Raw genomic sequence first — 10,128 nt, forward strand, 5'->3', positions numbered from 1 at the left:
TTAACAACAGAAAATTTGGGCTCAATTGTGGTTGTAAGTCGAGGAGTATCTGTACATTCTGGCATTCTTAAATTACAAGTGACATCCAGCCCAATATTCAGTGCATTTCAGAAACACCTGAAACAGATGGCTGAAAGCTAATATCCTGAAATAAGCTAGCTGTCAAATGTCACGATGTGTGGTGTTTGGATCTAGAAAGAGAAAAGGGGCAGAGTGCACCCAGATACCTGTCTAAGGTGCCCAGTTAGGTCCAGCCCTACTCATCGGTACCCCAACATCTAGTGCAAATAGCAATTTACAATTGCATGACGCAGCCCTGTTAGATATTATCTGACATGCACAAATTGTTTTGGAATCTCGTGAGAACTCTGTTTGACGGGGTTCACAGGGTCAGCTTTCAGAATAAGAATTCGGCTAATATAATTTAAATCCCTAGGTATCTGCCAGTTTAATACATTTATGGAGAAAACACAGCTATCTAACATGCACATATACTGAAGATCACATCTGTGGAAAATGAACCTTGAGTTACCAATTTTCCCCACTGATGCTCTGGGGTCCAGGGCAGCAGATCCAGTGGACCAGAAGAAGTCTTTAAGAAAACTTGCCCTTTATTCCTGGTTTATGTGCTCTTGAGTCTCTGTAGCATGGTAAAGCAACCTTCCTTTCTTTGTACCTACGGGTGTTGTTTAGAACATGCAAGCAAGGTTGTTTCTGGAAGTGTTGTTAACTTATCAAGATAGCTGTTCTTCTCTTCATTCCGTCACGAACACCCAAGCCCCATCAGGTGGTATTTACAAAATGTTGTGCTTGTGAACATTTTTTTTTCTGAAGATCTGATGGGATCTGCAGAACCTTCACACTGGAAAGCAGTCCAAATCGTTTCTGTTGGTGTTGGGTGTTCCAGTTACAAATGTAATGAGGTTTTTCTCTTACAGTATTGTAGAGGATTATATGATTCATTTGGAAGAGGTGAGTGAGAAGGACTAGAGCGATTGTAGTTAAGACTCGATGTTGAACGCTTTCAATAGCACATCCAGGTCACCCACGTTAGCAGCCTGAAAGAGTTCTGGCTGGTCCATCATAGACAACGCAATCCGGAGAGCAGCCCAAATATTACCTGAAATTACCGGATGAGACACCTGCTGCTGATTCCGACTCTTTCGTTGCAGATTGAGAGCTGTGAGGAAGTTGCTCACTGCCTCTCTGCAGATTAGAAAAAACAACAGCAAAACACGTACAAAAAGAACCCACAATTTCCACCATATCCAACAACCAAAATGCATAATGGACGTACTTACCTATATGCGCCTAGGTTGATGCAGCTGATTCCTAAATTGTATCTGGATCTGATAAAGCCAGGCTGAATTTCTAATGCTCGGGTGTAGGCTTCTACCGCTTCTTCGCTTCGATCGCCATTTGCTAAGGTTGCACCTAGACGGTTCCACAACGCATAATCCTGACAAGACAACAATTCGGATATAATATTGGTGCAGACATTTTTCTTTTTTTCTTTTTTTGCTCATTCTATTCAAATGAAGGTATCTGAGTGAGTATCTGGGGAGAAGTTGTCAATGCTCCTACACTGGAGGTGTTTAAGAAGACATGGGACAACCATTTGTCTGAAATGGTCTAGGGTTTCCTGCCTGAGCAGTGGGTTGGACTAGAAGACCTCTGAGGTCCCTTCCCAACCCTGTTATTCTATGATTCTATAAGGGTCTCCTGCCTGAGCAGGGGGTTGGACTAGAAGACCTCCAAGGTTCCTTCCAACTCTGTTATTCTAAGGTATGATATGGATAACAGTAAATGTCTTCTCCTTTCACTAGTATGGCATGTAACTCAAGATAATTTTCTGAGATTCATTCCTAATTTTTTGTTAGGCAAGCTAGACTTGGGAGACTATTAAACTATTTAAAAAAGGGGCTTGCAATTAACAATTCACTTTAGACACATTCATGGCTAAAACGAACACTAATTAATAGTTTAAAGGACATTGGACAACAGAGAGAAGTACACATTTTAATGCTAAAGTGCCAAACTTACCTCTGGGCGCACAGTGAGGGCAGCATTGAATGCATCTATTGCTCTGTTAAATTCCCCATTCAGATGAAAGAGCACTCCAAGTCCCGTCTGCAAGTCTGGGTCAATCAATTCACCATTATGATGAGCTCCTTCAAGAAACAACTCCTTCACCTCTTCCAGCAGTGAACTAGAAATAATATAGTGCGGAGATAAATGTAGAGTAACATAAGAGCAATGAATACTATGACCCAGGCCTCAGACTAGATGGTAGAATTCATTTGCTCCCGTGTCTCCCTCCCTTCTTCACGGAAAACATTGATTTAAATGCAGGTTGAGTTGGGCGATGTTCCAGTGTCCCAAATTTTGCTTGTACATCAGTTAATCTGGGATTATTGTTACCTTTCATCAGTTGTCTTTGACATCTTCCTGGCCAACGGTGGAGAACCTTTCTTGCTTCGGAAGAGGAATCTGTACTTGGGATTCTGTTTGATCCAGCTTCTTAAGACTTCACAGGCCTCCTGCTGGTGGCCAGTGTTTGTGAAGCTCACGGCTAAGGCCATGAGAGCTTTCAAGTTGTTTGGCTGAAGCTCTAAGCACCTGAGCAGGGGAAAAGGAAAGTTGGTTAAGCAGATAGTTCTCAGTGGGCTAAAGGCATGGAGTTACTGTCACCAGGGCGACAACTGATGTACCAGATGAAACTGGGTGGACAGAGACTCTACTTCCTTGCGGAAGAATAGGGTAGAACAGTGGTGGCGAACCTATGGCATGGGTGCCAGAGGCGGCACTCAGAGCCCTCTCTGTGGGCATGCGCGTCGTCATTCCAGTCCTAGGCCTTCAGCTGGGTTTTATAAAACCTTTTCGCTTTAGGCCTCCGCCGCTGTGTACAAAAAAAAAAGGGGTTCAATTAATCAGTCAATTTCAACTTCTTGCGGGGAAAAAAAAGATCTTGCAAAGTTGGAATTGATTGATTGAACTTTTTACTCCCACCCAGTCTGCTGTTATGACCGCAGCCATGCCCACCCAATGGGCCACACCCACTCAATGGGGCACACCCACCCGGCACCCAATGATGCATAAGTGGGTTTTGGGTTGCAGTTTGGGCACTCGGTCTCTAAAAGGTTCGCCATCACTGGGGTAGAATGATGACTCATGACCTTCTTCTACCGGTCTACTATTGAAAGCATCCTCACACACTGTATTGTGGTTTGGTATGCTGGCTTATCAGCCGTGGACCGGAAGGTATTACAGAGGGTGGTGAGCACGGCACAAAACATTGTGGGCTGTCCCCTGACACCACTGGATGACAACGCCAGGGCCCGTTGCCTTGGCAGAGTGAGGAAAATTCTCAGGGATGACTCACACCCTGGTTGGTACCTCTTTACTCTCCTACCATCGGGTAGGAGATATAGAAACATAGCCAGCCGTACCAGCAGGCTGAAGAACAGTTTCTATCCATGGGCTGTCAGGCTCTTGAATGGGACATAATTTTATGCATGATAGACTCGTGAGGCCGGCATGCTGTGCAATTAGCTCACAGGGTGTAATAAGTTGGTGGGGTTGTAGTCACTGTGAGTTGTGGGGGGGGCACGGAGGGAGGCTCAGCCAATCTCACTGTATACATGTTATACTTTGATAATAAAGATTCATTCATTCATTCATTCATTCATTCATTCCCAAGGCCATTGCCTGTATCTATTGATAAGTAATAGCTATCAGTCAAAACATCAAAGTTAGGGGGGGCTGCTTTTTCAGGCAGTTGGTTTATTGTGTACCATTGTGACAGTGTTGGTTCTTAGTAGTCGCACAGATGATTTTAAATCTGGTGTTTCAGGTCTTCCATAGGATATACTCATCACTGATCCAGAGCATCCACCTTGCTGTCACTTATGCTCTTCATCTTTTTCCTTCCACCTGTTCCAGCACTGTGGATTTCTCAGGGGATAAAGCCATCCTTTTAAGTCAGAGCTTGGAATTTATAGCAGGCATCTCCATCCTGCTGCGATTCAATGATGATTTTTCTCCCCCCCAGAAAATACAAAAGGGCCCCCACCACATCTCTAGAAGATGAAAGAGTGTCATCAGCATCCTGACACTGATCCTCAACAAGTCGATAACCTCTCCTAGCAGTTTCTTGTAATTGCTAAGATGCGAGTGGAGCAGAAGGAGTACCAAGCAGTTTGGCATCTCACACTGGAGCAGTTTGACTAGTGCCCACTGATGCCCATATCCCCAATTGAAATGACCTGCCCAGCAATGGAACCACTGTATTGTACAACGGGACACACCGTTGTGTCCTGTCATTCTGTTTGGGGGGGGGGGGGAGGAAGGCTTCTTGGCATTTTTTGCATGCTTTTGCTTTTGCTGTAACTGCTTGGGAATTAGGGAGGGGGATTGTCTTCGGAGATGGAGTAGACTCCTTCCCAGCCAGTTCCAGCCTGGTTTCAAGGCCATCATGCCCTGAGAGTGACATATTATCTGCCCAGCACCTCAGTATTCTCAAAACGACCTTGTGGCATAACACTGGCTGCCGGTGTTTGGGGAAACAAAAGAATCGCTTTGTGCTTTGCACGGGACCTTCAGATTCCACCTGACTTTACTGCAATCACTTTCCCTTAGTAAAATTTCTTTTGATTCAACTCAATGGAGTCAAGAGTTTTGCTTTCCTGACGGACCAGCTGGGGCAGGTACTGACAGGCCACCTACTCCCAACCCAGTAGATTGTATGGAACCATGTGTAAGACTAGGCTGAAGAAGGCATGTAAGCAGGGTGGACAAAAAATAATCTGGGATAAGTTTATGTTGCTAGGGAGGCCCTAAGATCCTGAGTTAACTCAGTTGCCCTTTGCAGGGCATGGCGACTGAAGTCTCTCACTGTCAAAACCAGGGATCTTTCCTATTACAGGTAGTCCTCGACTGACGACTACAATTGAGCCCCAACATTTCTGTTGCTAAGTCAGATAATTGTTAAGTGAGTTTTGGCCCATTTTGTGACCTTTCTTGCACAATTGTTAAGTGAATCACAGCCGTTGTTAAGTTAGTAACATGGTTGTAAAGTGAATCTGGCTTCCCCATTCACTTTGTTTGTTAGAAGTTCACAAAAGGCAATTACATGACCTCAGGACACTGCAATCGTCATAAATATGAGTCGGTTGGCAAGCATCCAAATTTTGATCAAGTGACTATGGGGATGTTGCAACAGCTGAGAGAAAAACGATCATAAGTCATTTTTTTTCAGTGCCATTGCAACATTAAATGAACTAAATGAACGGATGTAAGTCGAGGACTACCTGCATATCCAGTTCTGGGCTGGATGGATCATTATCAATATGATATCCTATGAAACTGAAAGGCAAAATCAAAAGTATTGATAATTTATGGAAAATATTCCTTGTATTGCCATAGATATTTCTTCAACCAAGGTGGAAATTGTTCTTAACAACGTCAAATCTGAATCCATCTCCAGCAATCCAAACTAAGAATAACAGAATAGCAGAGTTGGAAGGGACCTTGGAGGTAATCTAGTCCAACCCCCTGGTCAAGCAAAAGACTCTCTACCATTTCAGATAAATAGTTATCCAATCTCTTCTTAAAAACCTCCAGTGTTGGAGCACCCACAACTTCTGAAGGCAAGTCATTCCACTGGTTAATTGTTCTGTCAGGAAATTCCTCCTTAGTTCTAGGTTGGTTCTCTCTTTTATAAGCTTCCATCTGTTGCTTCTTGTTCTGACCTTAGGTGCTTTGGAGAATAGCTTGACTCCCTCTTCTTTGTGGCAACTCCTTATATATTGGAACACCGCTATCATGTCACCCCTAGTCCTTCTCTTCATTAAACTAGACATACCCAATTCTAACAACTGGTCTTCATATGTTTTAGCCTCCAGTCTCCTAAAGATATGTCCATGATTTATGGAAACACTCTCTTTCCCTCTGAAAGCAATAAGACAACCATTTGGATCACTTACCTTTGGAGGGCAACTATGGCTCCCTGTTCATTTTCATTTTCTGCTTGGGTTATTCCAAGAAACTGCCAGGCCTGCAAAATGGGGAGTTTAAGGATTATTCCATGCCTAATAAACCAGCATAATACACTCTGGAATATTCTCTTGTTATGAATGTCACGTAGATCTTTATTTTAAAAAGGAAGGCTGCAAAATGTCTGCTTTAGTTTGGCAAGATTGATGTCAGACTCAAAAATCAAGAAAGACACATTGGGTTTCTAAGCAGTTTTCTTTATTGTTCCTGACCCACAGACAGAAATCTTGCTAAACTAAAGCAGACTACTTGTACCATTAAACATATAAACTGGGAACTCTTAGGGAGGAGCCTCCTTCACTCTCTTTCTCCCACACAAACCATCTAAACTTCTCTGTCTCTTCTTCCTCTCACATGCAGCCCCTCCTTCCTGGGAATCCAGACTACATTCCACCACATCATCCTCTCCATTCTAAATCCTGAATGTTGGCTACAGAACCAAATCAGGAAGATATCAATTCCAACTGGACTCAAAGATTTGGTGCTCAAGGGAATATAAAATAGTGTTATCACATTCAAATTATATATGTGAAAAAGCATCGAAGCTATGAAATATATTTGGACTTTTTCTCCAAAGCGGAGAAAGCCGAAAAGGGAGGAATGGTTGAATATTCTGATATAAATATCTCTCTTTCAAGGTTGTTCCCATTGATTAAGTTGACAGCATGTCTGTAGGTAGGATAGAGGATGACAAGAAAAACTGTTTCAAACAATGAGCAAGGAATCAAGTAATACTCTAATCAAGGCATTAATAAGGAAGAAAACCATACTTCCACAAAAACTGGAGGGGCAAGCTAATGTATATAAACAGAGAGCAAGCCCCACACTCACTCACACTGATGATGTTACCTAGTTGGGTAATTAAAGGTTTGCAAGCAAATAACCAAGCTCAGAGAGCACCAAGAAATCCAAAGCTGTTTCTTCACAACTGACAAAGACTCTGAAGGGAATTTTGACTCGTTTCATATATTCATCAGGGTAGATACCTCAGCATCATGTGGGTCTTGGAGAATAGCTGCCTCCAAGTATAGGATGGTGAGGGGCAAGTCTCCTTCTCTCAGTTTTTTTAGTCCCTCCTCAAAAGCACCAGGCCAATCTTTGAAGGGATTTTCAGTGTGAAAGTAATAACCCTAAAAAAGGAAATTAAAGTGTTGGCAGTTAGATACGGAATCTTACACAGAAAACTATCCACACAATCTTATGGAGATCTATTCACAAGAAAGTCTCAGTGAGCCTGGGATTAAAAATTTGACTACATTAAAATTAAATCATTTATTGCCTTTAATTTATTCATGAAGGTGTTTTTGGCAAGTGGTCTGAACAGCCTGCACATTATTATATGCAGTGGCTTATTTTCAGCCATGGGACTGGAGAATCTGTATGACCAACAAGGTTAGTTTTTTTTTCTTCTGAAAATGTTTTATGTATCAAATAAGCTACAGTACAAACAAGATAACAGTAACTGGAATTGCACACAATGCATTTCCTCCTTTATTTTTCTGCTTCCTCAACTTACAATTTTTTGCGTGTTAAAAAGGGGCTTGCACTTGTGTCAGAAGCACTGAGGCGCTTCCGGGTTGAAAGGATTAGCCAATGACATAACTGAGCTGGGGGCTCAGTTTCATGATTCCAGCAGGAGCTGGAACAAAGGACAGGAGCTCAACCCTGCTCCACGGCAGCACTTGGGTCTTGAACATGGGCTAGCTAACTTCCATCCCAGCATCCTAATCACACAAGCTACCATGTTCCTTAGAAAGAGGTTCACTGAAATTGATCCATGATAGGAGGTAATCTCATAGGGGCACAGGGTAGGTGCCTTGAAGAGAAGGCCCATTTCCTGGGTCTTAAGAGGTGACCATTTTTAATTCAAAGCGAGCCAACTGCATCAGATCATTGAAATTACTGGGGCTAGATGGTCCTTTAGATCAGGGCTTTTCAACCTTTTCACCCATTGTACCACTTTTAGGATATGGCAACATCCGAGTACCACCTGTCACCTAGCAAGGTGTCAAAAACTTGCTAACAAAAAAAAAAGTAAAAAAGTGATAAAGTACAGGTAGTCCTCGACTTACAACAGTTCGCTTAGTGACTGTTCAAAGTTACAATGGCACTGAAAAAAATGCCCCCCAAGCCACAGCCGAGCAAGACAGCGCCCGGTTGCACTCTTCCTCTTGTCCAAGGTTTTCATTGTTGTGAGCATTTTTGTTGAGGATTGGCAGTGGGGGTGGGTGGGGGGTGTTTGGTTTTTATTCCTCCCCGTCTGCTGGGTGGTTGCAGCAGGTTTTGGTCACTTCACATGACCCTGGGACACTGTGACCGTCATAAATATGAATCAGTTGCCAAGCATCTGAATGTAAATCACAAGACCCTGAAGATGCTGCAACATTCCAGCTGATCGGCGCTTCTTCTGGGCTCAGCAGAAATGCCAGGATCAGCGCCGAGCTCCAGGTGGAGCCTGGCGCTGATCCTGGCGCTTCCACTAAGCCCTGACAGTCCCGAAGAAGTGCTGATCCTGGCGCTTCTGCTGAGCCCTGACAGCCCCGAAGAAGCGCCGATCAGCTGGAAAGCGGCATTGATAGCGCTTCTGCTGAGCCCTGACAGCCCTGCAGCTCCAGCCATCTCTCGCTCAGGCTTGTGCGGTGCTGCCACCGGTTCAGCTCATTCCCCTCCCCCGCTACCACTTTTCTAGGATGGTCGTGTACCACCTGCCAGGTGCCAATGTACCACAGGTGGTACCCGTACCACTGGTTGAAAAGCCCTGCTTTAGATAATCAGATCCTACGTGATAATGTGCAAATTTGCCTTTTACCGATCTGGGACCACCATAAAGATGTTCTTCTCTGTTCTTCTACAATCCCAGGTTACCTTCTCATTAATGGAGACGGGCACTTGTCCTTTTGTTTCTTGGCTTTCTGTAATCCACTTTCTGCGAGCCATTTCTTCCCACTCTGCCTGCATCTTGTCCCAAAACTCTGTGTCTGACTAGGGAGAAGAGAACCAAACAATGATAAAACATGGAAGAAATAGAATGGAAGAAACAATTCCTTTAGATTAAGGGCATCTCCAAGTTATTTTTTTACTTTCAAAATCGAAAATCCAGAACCTCAAACATCTTTAAATGCAGTCATTCTTTGGAGGGGACGAGCAAAGGTATAAGTGGCACCATTTGTGTGATGCCAGTGTGATACATGTGACAATATTTTGACATCTACTAAAGGTCTCTAGATCTTAAGATGAAACTTTCCAGTGGAGAAGATGTAAATTTTAGGTTGTATTCATAACTGAGTTATTTTCAGCTTGGCACAATATAACTGACCCACAAGTTCATAGTAACAAAGCCACAAATCAGCACAAGTTAAATTAAAGAATCCACACACACTGCAAATGCAAACTACACACTTTGAGATCTTTACTTGGCTCAGGTAAACTTGCTGTATGGACACAGCCTAGGGAATCCCAGGGATTCAGTCAGCCTGAATGGAAGTTGGAAATTTTGAAGTTCTAATCCCAATACACCTGTAAAGGTGCCAGGGGAAGATTAACTTAGATGGTCATTGTACACACTCATCCCAGTTTGTAAGTTTGAGATACAGGTAGTCCTCACTTACAATAATTTAATGACCATTACAACAGCACTAAAAAAAAGTGATTTATAACTGGTATAAGTGACTCAGTACACCCAAACATATGCACTATATATGTATGTATGTAAACATATGCACTATATATGTATGTATGTGTATATATATATATATATATATATATATATATATATATATATATATATATATATATATATATATTTAAAACTCTAAAAATTTTAAAAGCTGGAGGTTGACTCCTGGGTAATTGTGCTGATAATTTAACTTGTGCTGATAAACCCAACCAAACCCTGAGGTCCAAGGTGATGAGACCCAAAGACCCCCTCCCCACAGTGGAGAAGTCGGGAGTCGTGTATAAGATTGAGTGCAAGAACTGTCCTGCCAATTATGTAGGGGAGACGTCCAAGAGAGTACGGACCAGGGTGCATGAGCACCGGTTGGCGATTAAGAGAGGGGAACAGTACTCCCAGGT

At 43.0% G+C, this 10,128-nt stretch overlaps 1 protein-coding gene across 1 annotated transcript in view; it reads right to left on the bottom strand.

The window, feature by feature from the left end:
• Positions 1-1,001: 1,001 nt before the first annotated feature.
• The window catches only part of PEX5L (peroxisomal biogenesis factor 5 like), a 53,568-nt gene continuing 44,441 nt past the window's right edge, over positions 1,002-10,128 (bottom strand). Inside the window, exons 8-14 of the mRNA XM_015821515.1 lie at positions 8,920-9,036; positions 7,041-7,184; positions 5,985-6,055; positions 2,422-2,619; positions 2,044-2,209; positions 1,302-1,459; positions 1,002-1,206 (exon numbers count right to left, since the gene is read on the bottom strand). Coding sequence (XP_015677001.1) covers positions 1,002-1,206; positions 1,302-1,459; positions 2,044-2,209; positions 2,422-2,619; positions 5,985-6,055; positions 7,041-7,184; positions 8,920-9,036 — 1,059 coding nt within the window. The remainder of the gene's footprint in view (positions 1,207-1,301; positions 1,460-2,043; positions 2,210-2,421; positions 2,620-5,984; positions 6,056-7,040; positions 7,185-8,919; positions 9,037-10,128) is intronic.

The sequence above is a fragment of the Protobothrops mucrosquamatus genome, unplaced genomic scaffold, assembly GCF_001527695.2.
Source record: "Protobothrops mucrosquamatus isolate PMUCROS unplaced genomic scaffold, P.Mucros_1.0 scaffold_165, whole genome shotgun sequence".
Taxonomy (NCBI): Eukaryota; Metazoa; Chordata; class Lepidosauria; order Squamata; family Viperidae; genus Protobothrops; species Protobothrops mucrosquamatus.